This window comes from Octopus bimaculoides, chromosome 3, assembly GCF_046866305.1.
Source record: "Octopus bimaculoides isolate indiv1 chromosome 3, ASM4686630v1, whole genome shotgun sequence".
NCBI lineage: Eukaryota > Metazoa > Mollusca > Cephalopoda > Octopoda > Octopodidae > Octopus > Octopus bimaculoides.
The window spans coordinates 133,629,324-133,655,546 of record NC_142930.1 but is presented as its reverse complement, the minus strand read 5'-3'; the positions used below and the strand labels follow the sequence as shown (position 1 = coordinate 133,655,546).

At 38.7% G+C, this 26,223-nt stretch overlaps 2 protein-coding genes across 6 annotated transcripts in view; one reads left to right on the top strand and one right to left on the bottom strand.

The window, feature by feature from the left end:
• Nucleotides 1-3,510: 3,510 nt before the first annotated feature.
• LOC106876248 (EF-hand calcium-binding domain-containing protein 10) lies at nt 3,511-18,848 on the bottom strand. Of its 3 annotated transcripts, XR_016241211.1 has the most exons (4): nt 18,385-18,848; nt 18,192-18,271; nt 5,504-5,557; nt 3,511-3,789 (listed from the first exon to the last, which is right to left on the bottom strand). XR_016241211.1 is itself a non-coding variant. In XM_089349691.1 (3 exons), the coding sequence occupies exons 1-3, from the start codon at nt 9,242-9,244 to the stop codon at nt 3,694-3,696; spliced, it is 165 nt and encodes a 54-aa protein (XP_089205817.1). In that variant the 5' UTR covers nt 9,245-9,775; the 3' UTR covers nt 3,511-3,693. The 3 variants fall into 3 exon arrangements, 2 of the variants coding, with proteins under 2 accessions (XP_089205817.1, XP_014780223.1); XM_089349691.1 differs by lacking the exons at nt 18,192-18,271; nt 18,385-18,848 and adding an exon at nt 9,230-9,775; XM_014924737.3 differs by lacking the exon at nt 5,504-5,557 and having other exon boundaries at nt 3,699-3,789.
• LOC106876245 (trifunctional purine biosynthetic protein adenosine-3) overlaps nt 16,022-26,223 on the top strand; it is a 53,090-nt gene continuing 42,888 nt past the window's right edge. The window contains exons 1-3 of one of the 3 annotated variants that reach the window (XM_014924733.3): nt 16,022-16,764; nt 23,683-23,829; nt 24,993-25,115. In XM_014924733.3, the coding sequence (XP_014780219.1) occupies nt 16,746-16,764; nt 23,683-23,829; nt 24,993-25,115 (289 nt within the window). In that variant the 5' untranslated portion in view covers nt 16,022-16,745. Of the gene's footprint in view, nt 16,765-18,806; nt 18,922-19,222; nt 19,305-23,682; nt 23,830-24,992; nt 25,116-26,223 lie in introns of those variants that run through there. The other 2 variants (XM_014924734.3, XM_089349688.1) reach the window with 2 other exon arrangements.

The window sequence follows — 26,223 nt, the reverse complement described above, 5'->3', positions numbered from 1 at the left end:
CTGTTCTCATTCCTAAGATATTCTTTTCTCGCTGATGTTATTTTTTCTGTTGGTATTATTTCCCAAGCCCCTGGGATTGAACTCAGAATCCGAGGGTTAGTAGCCCGTACAAGCATATAACATAGTGGATAAGAGCAAGGGCTACTAACCCTCGGATTCTAAGTTCAATCCCAGGCAGGAACTTGGGAAATAATATCAACAGAAAAAAATAACACCAGCAAAAAAGAATACCTTAGGAATGAGAGCAGTGTACCCCATTATTCAAATAAAGGGTCGGGTTCAAAATCCCACCAGAACACCTGATGAAGGCTGGAGAGTACATCAGCTGAAACATTGTCGTAACAACAAGGTGAGGACACCTGTCCATCCATGATAAATAATGTACATAATTCCTCATCTCAAAAATATAGAATGGTATCATCATCATTATTATTAAAGTGGGGAGCTGACATGATCATTAGTGCATCACATAAAATGCTTTATCGTATTTCTTTCAGCCCTTTACATTCTGAGTTCAACTTTACTTTTATCCTTTTAGGGCCAATAAAATAGGTTCAAGTTGAGCACTGGGGTCAGTGTAATTGACTAACTCCCTTCCCATAAAATTTCAGGTCTTGTTAATAAAAAGAATTATTATTATTATTAAGGCAGTGAGCTGGCAGAATCATTAGCACACTGGGTGAAATGCTTAGCAGCATTTCATCTGTCTTTACATTCTGAGTTCAAATTCCTCCAAGGTCAACTTTGTCTTTCATCCTTTCGGTGTCAATTAAGTACCAGTGAAATACTGGGGGTCGATGTAATCGACTAATCCCCCTCCCACCAAATTCAGGCCATGTGCCTTTAGTAGAAAGGATTATTATTATTATAATTATAATATTATGTCGGTGAGCTGGCAGAATTGTTAGCACGCCAGGCAAAATGCTTAGCAGTATTTCATCTGTTGCTACATTCTAAGTTCGAATTCCGCCAAGGTTGACTTTGCCTTTCATCCTTTCGGAGTTGATTAAATAGGTATAAGTTATGCGCTGGGGTCGATGTAATCGACTTAATCCCATCCCCAAAATTTGAGGCCTTGTGCTTCTAGTAGAAAGGATTATTATTATTATTATGGTGACGAGCTGGCAGAATCATTAGCACACCGGGCAAAATGCTGAGCAACATTTCGTCTGTTCTTATGTTCTGAGTTCAAATTTCGCCAAGGTCAACTTTGCCTTTCATCTTTTCAGGGTTGATAAATTACGTACCAGTTGCATGCTACAGTTAATCTAATCAACTGGCCCCCAAAATTTCAGGCTTTGTGCCTATAATAGAAAGGATGATTATTATTATTATTAAGGCAGTAAGCTGGCAGAATTGATAGCACATCAGGCAAAATGCTAAGCAGCATTTTGCCTGTCTTTACATTCTGAGTTCAAATTCTGGACAAGTTGATACAGTTGACTTGCTGGCCTTGTGCCAAAATTTGAAACCAATATCATCATGATGAGAAGGGCAATGGGTAATGGAATTAGTAGAACATCAAACAAGATGTTTGGAGCAATTATATTTTTAGATTCTGAGCTCAAATCCCACCAGAGTAAACCTTGTCTTTCACCCTTCAAGAAGTTAAAATAAATAGCAACTAAAAACCAAAATCAATTCAGTCAATGACGATCTTCACCAAAATGCATAACACTATGTCCATACTATAAATCATTGAATACCTGAATGAAACTACATTTGTATTAGAACTCTACCGCAAAGTAATTTTTAATGGAAAAGCTACTTTATTTTGTGTTCCAGTTTTACTAACCAAAGTTTTTACAATTGTTTGAGATCCACTCATTACGTGGGTAGAAGAAAAGTTTTTCCTTCTTTAGATTTTTTTAATGCTTATGTATTTTTAGCAAATAGTCCTTTGTAATATTTACATGAATTGTAAAATGGAAAACATGTTACTGTTATGGAACACTGTCATGAGAGTGGCCGTAGCAGTAACTTCTACAATGTAAACAGCCTTCAAATTATTTTCAAATGGTAAAACAGAATTTAATAAAAAAAAGAGAACAATGAAAATTAAAAAAATAAAAGATATCAAACAGAGTAAGTTTAAACTGTCATACAATGGAGGGGGACACAAAAAAAAAAATTAATATTGTGGGAACCATTAATTTGAATAGAAATAATAAAACAGCAAGAACACCAACAACACAAACATTATTTACAATTGATGGATATTTGTCCTCATCTTGTTTGTTGTTAACACAATGTTTCAGCTGATATACCCTCCAGCCTTCATCAGGTGTCTTGGGGGAATTTCGAACCTGGGTTCTCATTCCTAAGGTATTTTTCGATGTTGTTATTATTATTATCATTCAGGTCACTGCCTGGAATTGAACTCGGAATCTTGGGGTTAGTAGCCCACACTCTTAACCACTACACTATATGGCGTAGTGGTTAAGAGCTACTAACAACATTCCATCTTTTGTGTTGAGAGTCAAAATGAGTGACATGGACCAGCTGAGGAAAAAGGACAATGAATGAATGAGATGTGTTACCAAAGACAATACATTCTTGCCTGACAATTTTATCCAGAAAGGAGTGAGGATGAAGGTGATGTACTACTATTTTTTATTAAAATAAAGAGAGTTCATGCATGCCCTTAGAAGGCCTGGTTAATGTGTATTCCACCAACTGGGGCAAAGCATAGAGAAGCATGTGTCCAGCCTTTAAGACTGAGAATCAGGAAAGAAGAGATAGAGCAGGTGCATCATGTACCTGGTCTCATCATACATGGATCTCAGGGATCATAGCCAGAGATATAGGGTTTGATGTTGACTTTTGGCTCATCATCATATTGGTACATTACAAAAATGTGGCGAGTATGGATTACCAATACTTTGTATCAATCTCCAGATACTGATGACTATAAGGCTATACTTTATAGTGGGAATGGGTCAGTACAGAAGAGGAAAAGCAAAAGGAAAAAGAAGTGGCAGAGATAATAGCAATAAAAATAGCAGATCCCAGAATTAAAGATTACAGCTGTTGCTATTTTGTTTCCAGAGTACTGCCTGTCATCTTGGCAACCTAAAGAAAGTCATATCCAACTTGAATTTCAATAAAGCAGAATGGAAATCAATCCACAAATTTAATGTCCATCTTCCATGCCAGTCATCATCATCATCATCATCATTTAACGTCCGTTTTCCATGTTGGCATGGGTTGGATGGTTTGACCGAAAGCTGGTAAGCCATGGAGCTGCAGCAGGTTCCAATCTGATTTGGCATGGTTTCTATAGCTGGATGCCCTACCTAATGCCAACCACTCCAAAAGCACTCACATCAGAACACACTAGCTTAACTGGTCAAAACTTCAAAGTCACTGTCAACAATATTCTTGTTAAAGAATGAAAAATTTGTACTCTACAAAAGTATAAAGTAACCATCAGATTAATGTAAAATTGTTTTTATTATAACTGAGCATAAAAACACACACACCCATGCAAATATAAAACGAACAAAAATATTTCATTAAACAATCTTTTTATTTACTCCTATTTTTATATATCACAGTTATGAAAACATCACAAAATCAAATTTATTAAAAGGAAAAAGAAACTTAACCAACTCCTCAGCCAGATCATTAAAATCACAATTTTTTTCATGTTAATCAGTTTCTGTAAAATGTGCTGAAATAAGCTGACATCCATTAACTTTTACCAGGTCCAGGTTTCTCTTTCTTGTATTTTTCTAATTCTACTTTGATTTTTTCATACAAATCCATTGGCCCAGGAATTTTTGGTAACTAAGTGTAAAAAAAAAAGGCATCAATGATGAAATAATTGAATCTTAAAGACACTACACACACATATATACCATCATCATCATTTTTTAACATCCAGTTTTCCATACCAGCATGAGTTGGATGGAGTTTACTGAAGCAGATTTTCTACAGCCGGTGCTCTACCTGTTGCCAACCCTCACCATCTACAAGCAAGGTAATGCCCAGACATGTTTTTGCAGAATATCATCATTGTTCAACATCCTCTTTCCATGCTGGCATGGGTTGGATGGTTTGTCAGGAGCTGGCCAGACAGAAGCCTGCACCAGACTTCTGTCTGTTTTGGCAGGGGTTTTACAGATGGATGCCCTTCTTAACACCAACCACTCAACAGAGTGGACTGAGTATGCCTGGAATTTTGGAGAGATGGTGGGAAAATGCTAAGCATACTTACATGGGACGGGGATCAGAATATAAATGGGATGGTCGAATAAAAGAAGAGAGTGAAGGTGGCAAATGCTAGGGTATACCCTTGGGGTACGGAGGTCATAATATAAGTGATACAGTATTGCTAAAGGAGCATCAGCAGTGTGTGGGGGAGGAGAATGTAGTGATTGGTGAAAATTTGGGTATGTGGAGGTGGAGAGCTACTGGATAGCAATGATAGAGTGAACAGGGTCATGAGGACAGGATTGGGGAGTGAGAGATAAGCATAGTGCACGAAGGAGGAGATGTGAAGAAGAGATGTAATTTGGTTTGTTGGGGTAGGGTGTGTGAAAAGTTTTCTTATGTGTGGGTGGAACACAGTGATTCTAGAACTCAGTTTCATTGACGTAGGTGGGTCTTCTCAAGAACTTCGTTTTGCCAGACATCTCAATCTATTATCATTTCTTGTGTGAGGTCCAACATCCTTACCACTTCGTCCCAGGTCTTCTTGGGTCTCCTTCTTCCATGGGTACCCTCCACTTTCAGTGACTGGCACTTCTTTATGCAGCTGTCTTCATTCATATGCATCACATGTCCAAACCAATGTAGTCTTCTCACTCGCATGCTACATTTGATTCCTCTTATGCCACACACACATACAATAGGCTTCTTTCAGTTTCCATCTACCAAATCCACTGTCTAGTCACTAGCTGGCCTGGGGCTACAGTAGATGCTTACACAAAGTATCCAAAACCATGTGGATGGGAAGCAAAATACTTAACTACAGTCATGCCTGTGCCAATATATATATATAGTTTTATCGTTTAAGGCAAACACTTGTATGCTCAGGGTTCTGCTGTAACCTGTTTCCTAATGCAAAAGTTGCAGTCTCATTAGGCAATGAAATAGTTCTGTAAGAGTTTTGGCCCCTTCCACTGCAACACAGAGCTGCCCAGGACCACCCATTGATGTAACAAAAACTCCTATATAAAAAGCATCCAGTCCACACTCTAAAGTGGTTGGTTTTGGAAGGCTATTCCCACTTTAAAAACCATGCCAAAGCAGACAGTGGAGATAGGTGCAGTACTCTGGCTTGCCAGCTCCTATCAAACCATTTAACCCATGCCAGCAGGGAAGACACACATTAAATGATGATCATATACATGTGTGTGTGTGTGTATAAATCCAACAATTTATACAAAACACATGGGTTCACAAAATAATCTAATACATATTAACATCAGGTAAAAGAAATATTAATTACATATTGCTAAATAACCATATGCAAAAAGGAAGAAATCTGAATACGTACAGAATAATATTGGTCAGCATAGGCCCCCACATAAAATCCAACCGCAAAACTAACCTGGATAATATAACATAAAAATAAAATGAATTTATATGTTAAAACACAAGACAAGAAACATACATTTATACATTTTAACCCTTTTGATACCAACCAGCTTGAAACCACCTCTGCTGCTCTGACACAAAATCACTTATTTATTACCTCTGCCTTAGTGCAGGCAGAGGTATTGTTTTCAGTTGCGTTTGTTTGTTTGTCTGTGGACAAGATATCTCAAGAACCGTTGAATGGATTCGGATGAAACTTTCAGGGATGTTTGGCCTCATGACTGGCACAAACTGATTATATTTTGGGATCAATCTGGTACCAGACAAGGATTCTGGATTATTTTTCCTGTTTCTTTAATTGTTGAGAGCGATCAGGTTCATTTTTAGTATCCTCATTTGTGAGAACAGACAAGTTTATTTCAGATATTCTCATTTTAAAAATTATCTCTGGCTAATCATTGAGAGGATGCTGGTGTTGCCTTGATGGAGGTTTGTGCTCTCTAAGTACTCTTGTTTACATTAAAACTTTTCTAAATAATTTTCATCATCATCTAACATGGTTTACACACTGGTATAGGTTGGATGGTTTGACGGGCTGACCAAGCTCCATTTATCAGTTTTGGTATGGTTTCTATCACTGGATGCTCTTTCTAATTGCCAACCACTTTACAGAGTGTGTTGGGTGCTTCTTATGTAGCACCAACACTTATCATGGACATGCTGAAGCACTGCCTTGGAGGGTTTAGTCAATTAAATCGACCTCAGTACTTATTTTTAAGTCAGGTACTTATTCTATTGGCCTCTTTTGCTGAACTGCTAAGTTAGTGGGACACAAACAAACCAATACCAATAGTCAGGCATTAGGGCAGAGTAGACAAGCACAACAGAACTATATACATGGCAATGATGTGGTGAGAATGAATGAGGATAGCTGCGTGAAAAAGTGCCACTCCCTAACAGTTGAGGGAACCCGTGGAAGAGGTAGGCCCAGGAAGACCTTCGAACATTGGGCCTCACCGAGGCGATGACTACTGACCGAGACCTTTGGAAATGTGCTGTGCGTGAGAAGACCAGGCAAGCCAAGTGAGATCGTTGCCAGGGCCCCTGGACTGGCTCTTGTGCAGGTGGCACATAAGATGTACCATCCTGAGCGTGACAGTTGCCAGTACCGCCTGACTGGCCTTCGTAGGGTTTTCGAGTGAGATCGTTGCCAGTGCCCCTGGACTGGCTCTTGTGCAGATGGCACATAAAAGACACCATTTCGAGCGTGGCCGTTTTCGTGCGGGTGACACGTAAAAGCACCCAATACACTCTCTGAGTGGTTGGCGTTAGGAAGGGCATCCAGCTGTAGAAACTCTGCCAAATTAGATTGGAGCCTGGTGTAGCCATCCGGTTGCACCAGTCCTCAGTCAAATCGTCCAACCCATGCTAGCATGGAAAGTGGACGTTAAACGATGATGATGATGATGATGATACACACACACACAGAGGCAATGACAAATGACCAAGACTCTTGGCAATAAGTCATGCTTGAGAAGACCCATCAAGCCAAGTGAAATTGTGGTAATGGCAGAAACTGGTGTCATACAATTGGCACTTGTGCTAGTGGCATGTAAAAGCACCCATTACACTCTTGGAGTGGTTGGCATTAAGAAGAGTATCCAGCTGTAGAAACCATGCCAAATCAGACTGGAGTCTGGTGCAGCCCCTCAGCTTGCCAACCCTGGTCAAACCATCCAAGCCATGCCAGCACGGACAACGGATGTTAAATGATGATGATGATAGACATACAGACATATATATATCATCATTATTTAATATCCACTTACCCATGCTCATAAGATATTGGGACTCATATACAACTGTCACACAATGTCAAAAAAGGCCCAAAACACTCATTACGTGTATACATATATATGCATGTATTATATATCATCATCATCGTTTAACGGCCTCTTTCCATGCTGGCATGGGTTGGACAGTTTGACTGAGGGCTGGCGAGCCAGAAGGTTGCACCAGTCTCAAATATGATCTGGCAAAGCTTCTACAGCTGGATGCCTTTCCTAACGCCAACCACTCCGAGAGTGTAGTGGGTGCTTTTACGTGCCACCCCAGCACGAGGGCCAGTCAAGCGGTACTGGCATCAGCCACGCTCAAATGGTGCTTTTTTATGTGCAACCTGCACGGGGAGCCAGTCCAGCGGCATATATTAGAAGACACTTGCCCAAGGTGCTATGCAGCAGGACTGAACCCAGGACTATGTGATTGAGAAGCAAACTTCTTACCACACAAACACGCCTGTGCGTGTGTGTGTGTGTATACACACATACAATACGTATACAAATATTACAGTAGCAGGCAGAGGAAAGGCATTTTGGGAAGGAAAGGTCAAAAGAGAAGAAACCTTTAGAAAGACAGATCCAAATTCGAAGCATTTCATAGTGATTTTTGTTTTATAACAATGCTTTACAATATCCACCTTTTGTTCACATTAAGGCCTTCATGAACAAGCCTCCCTCCTCCTCTACCATTGCACATCTCTTTTACTATCTCTTCTATCACCTTTACGCTCTAGTTAATCTTTCAGCACTGTTCTGCTGTTGAACGAACGGAGATAACGCTGGGTAAAGAGTACTCTACGTTGTTGGCAGCTAAATCGTTACATATTTTTTTAGCAACCATCTGCTTGTAGAAGCGCGCGCGCACACACACATATATATATATATATATATATATATATATATATATATATATATATATATATGAGAGAGAGAGAGAGAGAATCTAAAGACATGTTGCTTCTGTTTGTTTTAAGTTTTTTTTTTTTCCCCTCAAAATATTATTTTCGTTTTAATCCGACACGAAAATAAGAATTAACCATATTTTCCTAAAATTATACAATATAAAAGGAAATATTTTTGTAAATACTATGTACATGAACATCTCAAGAAAGCCTTTGTTATTTACTGTAGAAGCAAACACAAAATTTTAAGAAGCACATGTCCTTTTCGCAGTGTATAATAAGTATTTTACAAAGTATAAACAAATCAAATTATTTTCTTATTTCCGTTTCGGTTTTTCATTTGACTTCAGAACGACCAGAGCAAAAAAAAGTAAACCAGAACATATAGTCGGTTGGAAACTGTAACCAACGGCGGTGTTGTTACAGATCACACTATAAACAAAACAAATAGCCATAAACATTTTCAAGATCTGTAAGATCTATTTTAATATCACTAACTTTGTTTTAAAAAAAAAGACAAATGCACTGATTCAATTATACACTTTCTTTCCTTCTGACATCAAGCTCGTTACAATGACAAGTCAAGCGACAAACTATGAAACAGCGTAGTAAAAAGAAATTATATACCGTATTAAAGCGTGTATAAGAAACCCCCTAATTTTGGGGGCTTAATATTTGGAAAGAAGATTTTGCAAGGGATTATAATACTATCCATGTATAAGAAACCTGATTTTTGACAAAAAAAAAAAAGGTTCTTTATACACGTTAAAATACAGAATATAAACAATGGTTATAGCACTAAAAGTAGCACATAACTAACGGCTTAACAGATGTATACCCCATCCACCCTCATCATGCAGTGACGGCATAACTAGGGATATACATATGTAGTTATGCCTAAATGGCAAATAACTATATTAGAAAGTTAAGAAAATGTCTTACCAACTTGCCCAACATGATCCACGATGTTAATTAATTAATTGTTTTAAGACAACGAATCCAACATTGATTACCGTTCTAAGATGCACATCGATATTTGTATCTCCTGTAATTAGAGATCGCACGCACATCGATATTTATCTCCCGTTTCACACGTTCAACAAGATTACACTCGGCTATCTAGGAAGAATCCACTATATAATGTCTCGGATCTTTTTTAAATCGGGGGCCACATTTTTCATTAATGTTTTACGTAGTGTTTTTGGTACCGAAAGACTTTCAAACTTCGTATACTTATCTATTTTGTGTTATAGAACAGAAAAATACTTTTGTATTCGAATTTATTTCATGTAAAAAATTGTCTTATTTCGATAATTTCAACCATTCACTGACAAGTATTCAGTTGTTTACATTTACTCCTTTGGCTCATTAAGCGATGTAAAGCGTATTTAATCTCCATACCTTCGTTTTATTTGCTTTTTTCATTTTAAATTTGCTTTAACCCTAACCCTAAGGTTAGGGTTAGGGTTAATTGTTTCAGAATCGTTTGTTTATGTAGTCGGCACTTAATGTATATCGGCTGAATGGACGTCAGTGATTGGTTGAAATTACAGAAATACGACAACTTTAACATGGAATAATTTATGGATTTCTTTTTTTTTTAAGAAGACTAAGAGAAAAAGATGTTTTATATGACACATTCTACCAGTGTTCCAAGTTTCAAAGTGTTTCGTTAATGAAAAATGTGGCCCCCGTTTTAAAAAAGATCCAATGTCTCAAAAAGCAGGATGATTACGGTTGAAATGTTTTTGCGTACTCTGTGTATATGACAAACTCCTATCGCCTGTGTTCTGTTTCTCCGAATACGGAAAGACTTCCGCCCTCCCCTCCCCCTATTTCTCCCAAATTTAAACTGAACATGGAATGAAATATATTTATTTATAAACTTTAAACTGAACTTCATTTGTTTAAATTCTACGGAAACAAGCGAAGGTGGACGAGTGATAGATAGATAGATAGACAGACAGACAGATAGATAGCTCCGGCCAGTCAGGCAGACAGACGGATAGATAGATAGCTCTGGCCAATCAGTAGCCAAAGAATCAACTCAAACCAGCAGTAACGTTCCTTGTCAGATTTTTCTACTTTCACTTCTGACAGCCAAAAATCCCCGTTTTCGGATACGGAGGTTCGGGAAAATTGTCAAAAATCGGCATTGTGAAATCCCCCCCCCCCCATTTACCCCCCAACTTCTTAAATTTTGACTTTTCTTTCCCTCCCAACACTAACTCTAGAACCCTAATCCTAAAACCGTAACCTTAAGTAGAGAAATGTTTTGAAATTTTTGTCCGAATCATAATGTCCGTATTTTTCCGCATATTTACAAACAAAAAAATTCTTAAAAAAAAAATTTTATAAAGATTTTTGGAAATTTTTTTCAGAATCATAATCTCCGTATTTTTCCACATATTAAAAAAAAAAAATATCTGAAAAACGTTAAAAATGAAGGAAATGGGGGTGGAGGAGGTGGTAATTTAGAAATGTCGATTTTTGCCAATTTTTTTTTGCAGATTTGTATTCTCCGTAGCCGAAAGGGGGGGGGGGGGTCGAAATAAAAAAATTTAAGAAAGGGTGGTCTGGGGTGGGGCGGAAGTCTTGCCCCGAATAGAATTCTTCACTAACAAACTCTGTGTCGTTCAAAATCACAAAAATGTAAATCTCTCGTCTGACGTACGTTTTTGTATAAATAATTCATTTTCCCGAGGGAAGCAATAAAACGCCGAAGTGTAACTCCAGACAAGACGCATTAAGCCATAAATGAAATACATGGAAAACACACATTTGTGTATATTATTACTTTAGTATTTCGAGTCAATAGGGAGATTCTATGTGGTCGTTTGACCTGCTAAGAATAACAGCCGAATTCCCTCAAATCAGACCCAACTAGCTTTACACAATCATCATCATCGTTTAACGTCCGCTTTCCATGCTAGCATGGGTTGGACGATTTGACTGAGGACTGGTGCAACCGGATGGCTACACCAGGCTCCAATCTAATTTGGCAGAGTTTCTACAGCTGGATGCCCTTCCTAACGCCAACTACTCAGAGAGTGTAGTGGGTGCTTTTACGTGTCACCCGCACGAAAACGGCCACACTCGAAATGGTGTCTTTTATGTGCCACCCGCACAAGAGCCAGTTCAGGGGCACTGGCAACGATCCCGCTCGAAAATCCTACAAGGCCAGTCAGGCGGTACTGGCAACGGTCACGCTCAGGATGGTACATCTTATGTGCCACCCGCACAAGAGCCAGTCCAGGGGCACTGGCAACGATCTCACTTGGCTTGCCGGGTCTTCTCACGCACAGCACATTTCCAAAGGTCTCGGTCAGTAGTCATCGCCTCGGTGAGGCCCAATGTTCGAAGGTCTTGCCTCACCACCTCAGCCCAGGTCTTCCTGGGCCTACCTCTTCCACGGGTTCCCTCAAATGTTAGGGAGTGGCACTTTTTCACGCAGCTATCCTCGTTCATTCTCACCACATGCCCAAACCAGCGCAATCGTCTCCCTTGCACACCACTACTGATGCTTCTTATGTTCAGCTTTTCTCTCAAGATACTTACGCTCTGACAGGTATGCCCCTTTACATTACACATCCAGCGGAGCATACTGGCTTCATTCCTTGCGAGCTTACGCATGTCCTCAGCAGTTACAGCCCATGTTTCACTGCCATGTAGCATGGCTGTTCGTACACATGCGTCATACAGTCTGCCTTTTACTCTGAGCGAGAGTCCCTTTGTCGCCAGCAGAGGTAAGAGCTCTCTAAACTTGGCCCAGGCTATTCTTATTCTAGCAGTTACACTTTCAGCGCACCCACCCCCACTACTAACTTGGTCACCCAGATAGCGGAAGCTATCGACTACCTCTAGTTTTTCTCCCTGGATAAACAAAATAGGTAGAAACCTTGCATGTCTCTCCTCCCATTTATGACCTTAAGAAAGTAAGATATAGCAGTACTCAGCATTTGAAACCCTGTCAGTTCAGTAATGGGCAAAGGCCACAGCATATCATCATCATCATCATCGCTTAACGTCCACTTTCCATGCTGGTATGAGTTGGGCGATTTGACCAAGGACTGGCGAACCAGATGGCTCCACCAGGCTCCAATCTGATCTGGCAGGGTTTCTACAGCTGGATGCCCTTCCTAATGCCAACCACTCTGAGAGTAAAGTGGGTGCTTTTATGCGCCACTGGCAAAAGGGCCAGTCAGACAGTACTGGCAACAGCCACACTCAAATGTTGCTCTTTACGTGCCACCTGCACAGGAGCCAGTACAGAGGCACTGGCAACAACCTCGCTCGAATATTTTTCATGTGCCACTGGCACAAGTTCTAGTAAGGCAACACTGGTAACGATCATGCTCAAATGGTGCTTTTTACGTGCCACCAGCACGGAAGCCAGTCAGCTGCTCTGGCAGCAATCACGCTCGGATGGTGCTATTAGCACTCCACTAGCACAGATGCCAGTCATGCAGTGCTGTCATCGAATTTGATTTCGATTTCACTTGCCTCAACAGGTCTTCGCAAGCAGAGTTTAGTGGCCACGGTTATGGTCTCACTTTGTTTGCTGGGTTTTTTCAAGCACAGCATATTTCCAAAGGTCTCGGTCACTAGTCATTGCTTCGATGAGGTCTAATGTTCGAAGGTCACACTTCACCACCTCATCCCAGGTCTTCCAGGGTCTACCTCTTCCACAGGTTCCCTCAACCGCTAGGGTGTAGCACTTTTTCACACAGCTGTCCTCATTCATTCGCAACACATGACCATACCAGTGCAATCGTCTCTCTTGCACACCACATCTGATGCTTCTTAGGTCTAACTTTTCTCTCAAGGTACTTATACTCTGTCGAGTATGCACACTGTCAGTACACATCCATTGGAGCATACTGGCTTCATTCCTTGCAAGCTTACACATGTCCTCAGCAGTCACGGCCCATGTTTCACTGCCATGTTGCATGGCTGTTCGTACACGTGTCATACAGTCTACCTTTTACTCTGAGCAAGAGGCCTTTGTCACCAGCAGAGGTAAGAGCTCTCAGAACTTTGCCCAGGCTTTCTTATTCTAGCAGTTACACTTTCAGAGCACCCATCCCCGCTACTGACTTGGTCACCTTGGTAATGGAAGCTATCAACTACTATTGCTGCACTTCTTATGTGTCCATAGCTTACACTGGGTACATCTTATAGAGTTTCTACCAACGCCTTTTCTACAAATCGAGCAGGCCCATCTACCTGAAGGGATTTGTGGTTTGTCTGCCTTCCTACTTATTAGGACTTTGGTTTTAGCTAGGTTGACTCTAAGACCCTTCGATTCTAGTCCTTGCTTCCACACCTGAAACTTCTCTAGTTCTGATAATGACTCAGCAATTATAGCAAGGTTATTAGCATAGAGGAGCTCCCAGGGGCATTCTGTCTTGAATTCCTCTGTTATTGCTTGGAGGACTTTGATAAATAGGAGGGGGCTGAGGACTGAACCTTGGTGGACCCCTACCTCTACTCGGAATTCTTCACTGTACTTGTTGCCGACACTCACCTTACTGACAGCGTCCCTGTACATGGCTTGCACAGCTCTCACTAACCATTCATCTATCCCTAGTTTCCTCATTGACCACCAAATAAGGGATCGGGGGACCCTGTTGAAGGCTTTCTCCATGTCAACGAAAGCCAGGTACAGAGGTTTATCTTTGGCTAGATATTTCTCCTGCAGCTGTCTTACCAGAAATATAGCATCACTGGTGCTTTTCCCTGGCACAAACCCAAACTGCATCTCATCTAAACTGACTCTCTCCCTAATTAGTTGGGCTGTGACCTTCAATACCTGATCCAACAACTTGATACTTCTGTAATTATTTGTATCTAAAGCGTCACCTTTACCTTTGTAGCAGTTGACTATGGTGCTGCTACACCAGTCATTGGGTATGACTCCTTCGTGTATCACCTGGTTAACTATATGAGTGACTAGGTGATAACCAACATCACCAGATATTTTGAGCATCTCTGCAGTGATTCCTGATAGGCCAGGGGCTTTCCCTGTCTTCATACTCTTAATTGCTTTATCTACAAAGGTACTGTCAATATCAAGTTTCCATATTTGATGTGTCCTTATCAGATTTTGGCTCATATTTCAGCCAATTGTTGTTCAGGTACATTTATGTGGTGTCAAGATTAAGGGAAAATTCCACACAGTTTGTCCCAAATAATGGTTATAAATCAAAATGCACAGGAAATACAAAGCAGAGGATTCATAGAGGTTTTCTTGGTTAGCTGGTAGCTAATCCACCCTGTCCTCATGTTAAAAAGATCACCTCTTGCCAAGCACAAACAACATTTTCAACTCTCGGCAAGCATACATTCTTACTAGCTACTAGTATTCAACATAACAGCTTTTTGTAAAGTAAACTTAAAACACCAATCTGTTATTAAACATGTTAATAAAATTTAAATATTATGACTAGGAGCAGATCCCAGCAAAACAACCATAGAGCTTTTTGTAAAGCCAGATCTACTAGAGACCTATGTGACTCACCAGTAAGCTCTCAACCTCAAAAAATTTGGTAGAAGTATTGTTTTTGCTCTGACACCAGGAAAGCTTTTGCCTGCATCTGATAGGAATCTCCAGTCAAAACTATTAGCCTATGGGTGCCATCTGTCTCTCATTTGTCTTGAATCAGCAATTTCCTAAGACTACCCTATTGCTGATGGAGTTATGGTGCATATTCTATCAACTCTGGTTTGCATCAGAGTTCAGTTTTGTTTCTTACATTCTTCCTCCTGTACATCAACAATTTACTTGCTATCACCTCAAACAATGCCCATTCTTACGCAGATGATACTATCCTTCATTCCTTTCTAACTTTCCAACCTACACTTCATCCACGTACAACCTAGATAACTCACACCATATCTACACACACTGAATCCATGGATAGAAATCTAGGAAAAACATCTTCCAATGAGATTATGTCAAACTTCACCCATTTCAGCAGCAAAAAACAAAAATCAAGGCATGTACCAAGAAAATGTTACTGCATCCCTCCCCTAAAATGAGTGACATAGAATTAGAGCCCTTACAATCTCCTTATCACTGAGAATCTGTAGGGTGGTGGATTAGCAAGACTGTGTCAAAAAAAGTGCTTTGTTCCAGCTCCTTATATTCTGAGTTGTAATCCTGTTGAGGTCAAATTTGTCTTTCATCCTTTCAGTGGATAAAGTTTTAGAGGAGAAAAAGAGCTTTGCGAAAATAACAGAAGTTAAAACATGTGAAGTGGACCTAACGAAAATGTTGGATTATCAGAAAATGGCAACAAAAGTGGGTGAAGAAGTAAAGCTGTCGCCACCACAGAAAATAATGGAAAGAATGGAAAAGAGAACGATTACGTATAAAGTAATCGCAGCAGAAAAAAATAAAGTGGAACTCATGGAAATTGAAACAATAGAAAAGGCATTAAGAATTGTAACGAAAGATGTAATATTCCTTTCACGAGGCAATAAATTCGGAACAATAGTAGCACAGTTCAAGTCGGAAGAGGTAGCAAGGAGGATGGCCATAAAAACGGTGAAGACAGATAAAGTAGTTCTTCTACCCATGTATCTTGGAAGGACATCCAGGGTCAGGGTAGAAAGAATACCACCTGATATGGAAGTAGCTTGGGTGGCGGTGGCTGTACTCCTTGGAAGTGAGGGAAAGGTGTCTGTTATCCAAGCCACGTCAACTGAAGACGGGACGTGGAAGGGGAAATCATTGGAGATGAACATTCAAAGTGAGAGAGAAACACTAGAAAAACTGGCAGAGATAATAACGATAGGTAACATAAGTCTGAGAGTGTGGGTGGAGGGCAGAATCCCTCGCTGTTATAAATGTGGCCTGAAGGGTCACATTAGAGCGAGTTGCCCTCCACCAAGCAAAGAAACTGAAGAAAGGCATACACAGGAGTTACTACAAGACAAACAACAGGAAAAAAACAGAGAATACAGAAGAGACAATACCGGCGGAAGAAGAAAATGAAGAAAGGAAGAATGTAGGCTTCTCACATGCAGAATCCCGACCCACCCAATGTCCATCCACACCCTCTTCGTCCCACCCTCCCCCTGCAGACACTTTACCTACCCATTCCTCACCAACACGAAAACAAAAAAGGACACCACACACAATGTTTTAGAAACTTCCCCTCTCACTGATTGTTATGCATGTTTGGTTTATTTTGAGGCAGAGAAAGAACTGCATGAGATAGTGGAGAAATGGGAAGATACAGTCTATGTGGACGTTAACGACGACGAGTATGGAGAAATTACAGTGATGTTGATAACAGAAAAACATTTGAACAAAATTTTAAAATTCCATGATTTTGACGTATAGAAGGTTAATTATAATATGGACAAATTGCCGAAAGAAATAGGATACGAACAAGTAAAAACACGATATGGTATAGATATTATGGAGAACAGGCGAAAAGGCAAATAAGTGATGTTACTTGATGGGGCAGGTAACATCATTTCCATTTCTCATTTTTTTTCATTCTTACATATTACCATTCGTTATTTTAGTTTTTCTTCTGATTTCATCTTTTTGTATTTCTATTTCCCTGAGTTTGTGTTTGTCGCGTTTGTATTGTCTTTATGTGTTATAATGTTCGAGGGAAGATTCTTTGTTTCGCCTTTTATTTGTTGTTGTTGGCACTCCGTCGCTTACGACGACGAGGGTTCCAGTTGATCCGATCAACGGAATAGCCTGCTCGTGAAATTAACGTGCAAGTGGCTGAGCACTCCACAGACACGTGTACCCTTAACGTAGTTCTCGGGGATATTCAGCATGACACAGTGTGACAAGGCTGGCCCTTTGAATTACAGGCACAACAGAAATCAATATCTATAAAACACAAGATGTTTGTGTGTGTGTGTACGTGAATGTGGGTTATGCACGTCCACAAATTAGCACGCATGTCGCTCCAATTTTAAGAGGACATTGTTCATGACCCTAGCTGTGTTTTTGTCAACTTTTTCTCACAGAGACATCCGCGTATAGCTGTAAAAATCGATAAACTTTTACCAATTTTGAAGTTTGTTGACATGGCGAAGTCAAATCTGTGCGTACGCGCGTGAAGGAGAGAGAGAGAGAGAAAGAAGGAAAGAGAGGGAGAAAGAAAGAAAGAGAGAGAGAAAGAAAAAAGAGAGAAAGAAAGACATAGTGTGTTTGTGACAAGGGGAGAAACAGAGTGTTTGCCAAGCGTCTAAAAAAAAAAAATGAAAAAGTGGAAGAGGGAGACAAAGCGGCTAAGGAAAAAAAAATTTCTCTCACCAAGACAGCGTCTACCAAAAAAAAAAAAAGGAACGAACAAGTGGAAGAGGGAGACAAAGCGTATTACGAAAGAAAATGTAGCTAAGACAGAGTAAAATGCATTTTTTTTCTTAAACATGAGATATAGTTTCAAATATAAGATGTTTTTGAAAGACACTATATTCTATAATAAGATTATATATACTTTCTCACACAACAATTCAAATATATTTATTTTAAATTGTTCATCTTTCTCCCCCCCCCTCTCACTCTCATATATACGCACATATACTACTTTGGGAGCGAAAGAGTTTTGTTTATATTTCACAACTATGAAACAAAAACGTATGTAACAATTTGTCAGTCACCCCACCCCCAACCCGTTTTTCGGGCCACAAAAAGGTTTTGGTAATTTTTCAGATTAACACTCGCACGATTTCCACTAGGGTGTTACGGTTAGGATTAGGATTAGTGTGTGTGTGTGTGTGTGCGTGCACGCGCACGCGCGAAGCCAAACTAACAAGGAAGGAAGACGTCGATCAGCACTGGTTCAATACTAAAATCATTCACGATCTTTTAATTTATTTTTATGTCTTTCCCCCCTTAAAAACAATATAATAGGCTAAAAGTAAATACCTTTTTTTTTAAATTTTCACGGTTAAATATTTTGTTTCTTCACTCCGTTTTCGATGTTTCTGCGTTTTTATCTTCCTTTGCTGTTAATAAAGATGACACATTTGTTAAGGAGTCTCATTTAAGAGAAACTTCAACCATATATTATTAGACGATTAAACACAGGTCATTCGTTTAAATATTATGTGAAACATACTTTTTGGTTTGAAAGTGGCCCATTCCTTGTGTAGAGCAGTTGTGACAATGGATTGGAATGTAGGAAATAATATCTGGTTGATTATATAACCATCAGGATCTTCGGGATATTCTTGTATATGAAGAGTCTTCATAGCTTCTACATACTGTTTCTGTGTGATGAAACCCTTTCTGGTCGGATCCATGATATGAAACAGAGATTCTATGTTACCTTTATCAAAAAGACTTACTGGCTTCTTTGGATTATTTTTCAATTCTTGAAGGTACTCAACCATAAATTTCTTTGGTTCTGCAGGTCTAAAAAACACTAAAGAAGCTAACATTTTGTTAAATAGCGACTGAATTTTATGTTCCTTTAAATATTGATCTGCTAACATCTCACGGGTCTCTTTATTTTCCTCCATCTTTCAACAATAAACACTATTTTGCGTCTCTATGGAAACCCACGTGGCATGTTAATTATCTCCCTTATCCATTAAGTCAGCGCATTCTGTTTTAAATTTATATATTTGTTACTTTGGAAATAAGAACCAAAAAAGTAAGTAGAAATTCTCTAAAATTCGCAGTAAAGAATAAGATAGGCATTCCGTATTGAGTAGAACAGAATTCTAGCACTTCGAACTGAAACTTTTGCTCGTCACTCTAATTTTATTTTCTAAATTCTAATAAATTAAGTCTCTTCCCTATTTTTGCGTTTCCTTTTGATGTTTACCCGTTTTATATTAGGTACAAACAGAAAAGAACAGAAATGATTAAAAAAGTAGTTATCGCATTCTTTTTCTCTAATATTCAAGAAAAGTTATTTTACACCGTCAACTGTTCCCAAGTATATGAAGTAGTTAAACGTGTCTTGTATGGCGGGCTTTTGATATTTGAAACTTAACCATACTATTGATATAGTTAATATATAATACAAAAGTTGTGAGTTTTTTCTTTATTGTTTTTAAAGAACCTGTCGTTAAATTATTAATATTTACATTTGCTGAATTTAATAAGTTACTGTAATATATATTTCTTACATTAAGCCCCAATCTTTTTTTTTTTGTCTTTTTCCTACGTAGGAAGAGGGTGTAATCAAATGAATGTGTGTTAATTCATATAGCAGGATTTGAACTCGGAAAAAAAGTTATTGTTTAGCTCCGATGGAATAAATATGACCTAAGTCATTCCAAATACGATTGTTCTATCTTTTATTCAGATACTCTGTTAAAGGACTGTGTTATTTCCATTTTTTGTTAAGTGAGGAGGAATGAGTTGAGCGAGACTTGGTTATTTCTTGCAGATCAGGAACGTACATAAAAACTTTACGAAAAATAATAATCATCCTCAGTAATTACATAAATTAAAATGTAATTCCGAAAACTTGAAAAACTACTTTCTCAATTCTTCAGTCTTTGGACACGTGTGCAAGTGTTTAAAAATGTATTGACAGTACGTTCCCAAAGACTAAAAGGTGAAGCGAAAAAAAATAAATAAATTTTCAAAAATTATTTTTTTTCATAAAAAGATGCAAACACACACCTCCCTGTCTCCCATCATTTCGAAGGCCGCGGTGAAATAAAAATTGGAAATATCCCTGTCAAAACGCAGAAAATCCAACTTATGTGGCTATTCTGATCCGAAACTCGGTTCAGATTCGCTTGTGCAATACCCTAGTACTAGTTTCTCTTCATCCACGCCATACATTAGCTGTATCTTACAATTTAAGGTCTTTTTCTTCATCTCAATGTGTTGTCGCCATGTCTCACAAAGGACTGTTTTTTTAACGTATCTGACACACTTCAGCGAACCCTCCCTTATATAAACTAGCAGCTCGATTATTCCCGCTTTTACGATTTATTTCTAGTCATTTTTCACGTAGGACAAAATAATGTAATTCGAACTATAAATAATAAAATTGAAACAGTACTTTTGAAAAAGTACCGGTATAACTTCAATTTAGTACTCCACCTGTTTTGTTTCCTCACTATTTAATGTTTTTCGTTTTTGTGTTAGTGCGCGCGCGAAATTTGACAGACTTGTAGATAACGACAATGTTGCTCTTTTAATCCTTTCTCTTTGACTGCTGTCATCCTGGGGCACTCGATCCCAGTTCTTTACTCTTCGAAGAGCGGAGACGGACTATATGTAATCTGAACCTTTTCTCCCCTTATTTATTAATTTTTTTTACGGAATCCCACGTTTTAGGCTATGGAGATTCCGATTCTGAAAAAAAATTGTTTGAAATATTTCAAACCAACCCCCACCACCACCACCACCAAGCAGGCTATTTACATGCTAGAAATAACAGTCAAATCTCACAAAACTAGTGTTAGGGTTAGGTTTAGGGTCAGGGTTACGGTTAGGGTTAGGGTTGGATCTATATAAAAACCGGGTGGGGGGATCGAAATTTTGAAATTGAGATGTTTGAAAAAAAATTTTCAGAATCGGAATCTCCATAGTCTAAAACGTGAGATTCCGTAAAAAATAAATAATAAGGGGGGAAAGGTTCAGATTACATATAGTCCATCTGGACCTTCAATATTTCGGGGCTATGACCCTCATGAAAATGGGGTCGTAACCCCGAAATATTGTGATTTGCCTTGCATTTACTTTGCATTGTTCTGGCCTTACCCACGAACCTTTATACAATATATTTTACACAATGCTTCATAGTAACTATTCCATATATATATATTCCCTTTTGCCGAACCGCTAAGTTACGGGGGACGTAAACGCACCAACATCGGTTGTCAAGCGATGGTGGGGGGGACAAACGCAGACACACAGTGGGACTGAACCTGGAACCATGTGGTTAGGAAGCAAACTTCTTACCACACAGCCATTCCTCTATATATATATATATATATATATATATACACGTAACTTAAGAGACCTATAAAACGTCCAACATATGTAAACAAGAAGATGGCATTGCTGCTTAACTACTGTAGCAAATGGACTGACTAGTGATGGCTTGAATACTTTTGATCATAGGGTTGTTTGATCAGGTAAGTAAACCAATTATGCTAATGTCCAAATTCATGAAAACCAAAGCCGCTGTCACCCATGTTACCATGCAAGAATGTATCTTTAAAAAACAGTGTGAAGCAAGATTGTCCTAAGTTTAAAGTAGATTAAAACCCTTCAAATCAAAATCACCACCATCGATTTAGGCAAGTACATCATCATCATCATCATCATTTAACGTCTGCTTTCCATGTGGGCATGGGTGAGACGGTTTGACAGGAGCTGGCCAGGCAGAAGCCTACACCAGACTTCTTTGGCTGGATGCCCTTCCTAACACCAACCACCCAGCAGAGTGGGCTTAGTGCTTTTACGTGGCACGAGCACAGGCGAGGTCAGTTTTGGCAAGGTTTTTACAGCTGGATGCCCTTCCAAATGCCAACCACTTTACAGTGTTGACTCAATGCTTTTTAAGTGGCACCTGCACTGACAGGGGTCACCAAGTAATCTGCAAGACAAAAACCTTTTGAGAGGGGAGAGGGCATGGGAGGAGGTGATCTTGTGTCAGATGATGAAAGGTTATAGAGAGACAGAAACAGGTGTCTTGCTGTAGAGAAGGTACAAGGTTACCCAGCCAGAGAGAGAGAGATCAAGAACGAAGACAGAAACAGTTGTGCTGCTGCAAAGGAGATACATGGTTACCTAAAGGAGGTTCATGGTTACGCAACCTGAGGGAAGTGCAGAAGAAGGGGAAAGAGAGACATTAGGATAGAGACAGTGGCAAAATGCCAGGTGTACAAGGGACAGGGATCAGAAAATAAATGGGATGATTGAGTAAAGGCAGAAGAGGTTCAAAGGTCATAATATAAGTGACAGGATATTGCCAAAGAAATAGGATTAGAGAGTGGGGAGGAAAAATGAGTGATGAAAACCTGGGTATATAGAGGCTACCAGATAGCAATGATATAGTGAAACAGGGCCATGAAGACAGGATTGAGGAGTGAGAAGTACAAATAAGAAAAAATATGAAAAAAGAAAATCCTATGGAAATAGTTAAACTATAAAAATTTTCTCATGCTACCATAAATACTTGTTTCTAATTTAGGCACAAGGCTAGCAATTGTAAGGGGAGGCAGTAGCTGTTTACGTCAACCACAGTACTTGACTGGTACTTTTTTTTTTAATGATTGAATGAAAAGCTCAAATAACATCAGCAGGATTTGAACCCAGAACATAAAGAATCAGAAGAAATACCATAAGGTATTTTTTCCAACACTTATGATTCTGCTTGGTTACTACTATTATAATAATAATTTGGAAATTATGCACAAGGCCAGCAATTTTTGTGTGGAGGAGTTTAATTAATTAAATCAATCCCAGTATTTGAGTGATTTTGTTGACCCCTATAGATGAAAGCAAAAATTGATTGTGGCAAGATAGCACCCAGTAGATTCTGTAAAGTGGTTGGCATTAGGAGGGACATCCAGCCATAGGAACCATGCCAAAACAGACAACTAGAACCTGATGCAGCTCCTGTAAAACCGTTCAACCCATGCGGGCATGGAAAACGGGCATTAAATGATAATGAAAAAAAAAAAAAAAAAAAGGATCCAGAACAAGGGCTACAAGGTCATTTATCTGACACTCTATAGATTCTGCCACATTAACCTCCTCAACCAATAGTAAATTCACACATATTAAGTATTTTTCTAAATCATGTAGTGATCATTTAAAGACATAAGTAGCAAAACAATTATCTCTTCCATGTTTATATCCTACTTTTTGTAAACTAATGATTGGTTGTCATAAAGTTTTCAGTGGGACAATCACTACTTCACTGCATTTCTAATATCCAGATTGACAAGAAATTGCCTGTGTATCCTTCAGAAAGGCTGATATTTTTGCTTGAAACTATCTACTCATTGGTTTGTTTGTTGTTGTTTTCTTATTTGCCAAAGTATACATCATTTACCAACGTATATCAGCGAACCATTCACAGTTATAACTAACTTTCACAATTTTAGTTGACTAAATTTCAGCCAACAAATCATTTGTAAAAGACAGTGGCCAAATTTGCTGCACAGCAGGATCAAACGTAAGATCACAATGTTGTGATGCAAAATTCATAACACAGTCATGCTGGCATCTATTCAATTATAACTGGCACTTGAGTTATGAATAATTTTCGAATTTATATATTCTTCAAAATGTAGAGCTTTAATAACAAAAAAACTGTTAAGATGCTAAGATTTTATTTAAAACTTTATTACTTCAGAATTATCTCCCTTGCTACTTATTTAACCGTTTAGTCTTGAGCTTAAACAAAACAAAAATGCTGCTCTATTTTTTGCAGTGAAAACCCAGAAAATATTGATTCTTGGTGGTGGCGGTCGTGAACATGCGCTAGCCTGGAAGATTGCTCAATCTGACCAAGTTCTTAATGTGTACACCTCTCCAGGAAATGCAGGAACAGCGCAAAATGGCAAAATCACTAATGTTGGTACGTATATATTTGTCTTTCTTGTTGTCACTCAGTGTTATTAAGAGCCAAAGAGAGATCCTCCACATGATCATTCAACTTTGCTAGAAATATCAGTCAAATATCCTTCAAATTGCACCAGCCTATCTTTAAAGGGGTTGGGGTGCAAGAGCACATAATTTAATCTTCAATTTCCCTAAAATGACACTTTTAGTCAAAGTTGGAATCAAAAGTCTGCTGGATCACAGATAACCTTGGGTTAAACAGGAACCGCATAGAGCAGAGAGATAACTTTTATATTGGCCATTGGACCTGTATCAGCTAAACTACCAGATAATATAAACCTGTTCATAAATAACATCCAGTTATTTCTTGATTGTGCCCTTCTTTTTCATCTTGACTGAATAAAGCAGTGAAATTGAGATGGTAAAGAAGTACATCTACTTGGAGCACAGTGAATACAGACTGAGACATGGAAGGCATTTACATCAATGACAATGTCCTGTATGAACTTTTATATGCAAGTGAGATATGGGCTGCTACAAAGAAGTTCCTGGCTTTAAGGGTATCGCAAAAGGCCCAACCTTCCAAGTTCTTTTACAGGGCTTAGACTGCTGCAATAGTGTGTGAATCTGAAAGGGGAATGTGTTGAATAAAACCATATTCAACTGATCCTCCTATATTTCCTTTTACCCAAAGTCAGGAACTTTTCAACCCCCCCCCCCACACACACACACATTCACATCACATTTCAGTTCACATATAAGTGAGAAAGTACACTATACACCGAGTTTATATCTCCATCTTTATTAAAAGCTAACAAAATACTCTTTTATTACCAGAATGAATGCATAGAAGTGGAAATTTGGAGTAACGATAGTGAAATATCTTAACTGAATAACAAACTCTTATTCACTCTGCTGAGTGGTTGGTGTTAGGAAGGGCATCCAGCCGTAAAAACCCTTCCAAAATAGACACAGAAGTCTGGTGCAGGCTTCTACCTGGTCGGATCCTGTCAACTGTCCAACCCATGCCAGCATGGAAGGCGGGCACTAAACAATGATAACAGTTACATATGTTGAGTACTTTTTCTCTCTTACATACTTGCATGCATGCGCACACACACTCACACACACATATATATATAAGGAGTATGTTTTTATTTATCCATTTTTTGCTTCCAGAACTCAAAGTTAAAGACTTCCCAGGAGTTGTCAGTTGGTGTAAAGAGAATTGTATAAATCTGGTGATTGTAGGACCAGAAGATCCCTTAGCTGCTGGAATTGCTGATTTTCTTCAGGAACATGGTTAGATTTTTGAAATTTTACAGCATGCTTGCAATAGCATTATGTATGTATATAAATGATGTATAAGGTGTATAGAGTTTGTGTGCTCTTCTGCTGACTATAGACCAACATATCTTTTACATTTTATTTGTTTCAATCATTTGACTGTGGCCATGAAGGGTTTTAATCAAATGAATCAATGCCGGTATTTAATTTTTATGTCTGGTATTTATTCTATCAGTCTTTTGTTGAACTACTATGTTATGGGGAATTAACCCTTTCATTACTGTATTTATTTTGAGATGCTCTGTGTTTCTTTCAGTTAGTTTTAGATATAACAAAGAATTTAGTAAAATAGCTTAGTTACCATTAAGCTAGTGTTAAGAACATAAATTGTGACTAAAGTTTGGCGGAAGATTTTAATTCAAAACTTAGGAAAGCAAGACATTTGTACTACAGAGCCAGAGGCTGTTTCAGCCAGGTTGGTATTGAAAGGGTTAAACAACAATTGTCAAGTGGTGATGGTGGGGGACAAGCACAAAGCAGGGCTAAGGAGTCAGTTGGAAACAATTAAGGAGTAGTTGGAGTCTGTACTGACTCCGACTCACAATATCTTTATTCTTTAATATAAACCAGTTATAACATATAGGCCTACTCAAAATACAAGCGTATGCATATGCTTTATGAGATATGTAGTCCACAATCACTTAATTACATAAAGAGGAGTCGGAGGTACCAATAGCAAAGGAGTCACAGTCAAAGTTTTTAGTTTCAACCCCACAGCCCTGATACAAAGACACATTGAATGTAATATAAAAATCAAAATTTTTTATTTTTAATAAGAAAATAAGAAAATCAAATGAAGACCCTATTATATGTCTGAGGTCAAATTATTCATGCATCAAAAGTATGGGAGTAATTGATAAAGCTGTTTTCGCATTGAAAGTGAATATGCACGCATCTCTATTTTATATATTAGATATATATATATATATGGTATGGTGGACTCTCCCATCGAAGAATGACCTGCACAAAGGATTTGGTTATTGTGATCAAATGTTCATGTTACATATTAGCTTACTCTCACCATCAAATTGACATTGTCTAAACAGCTGCACAGTGTACCACG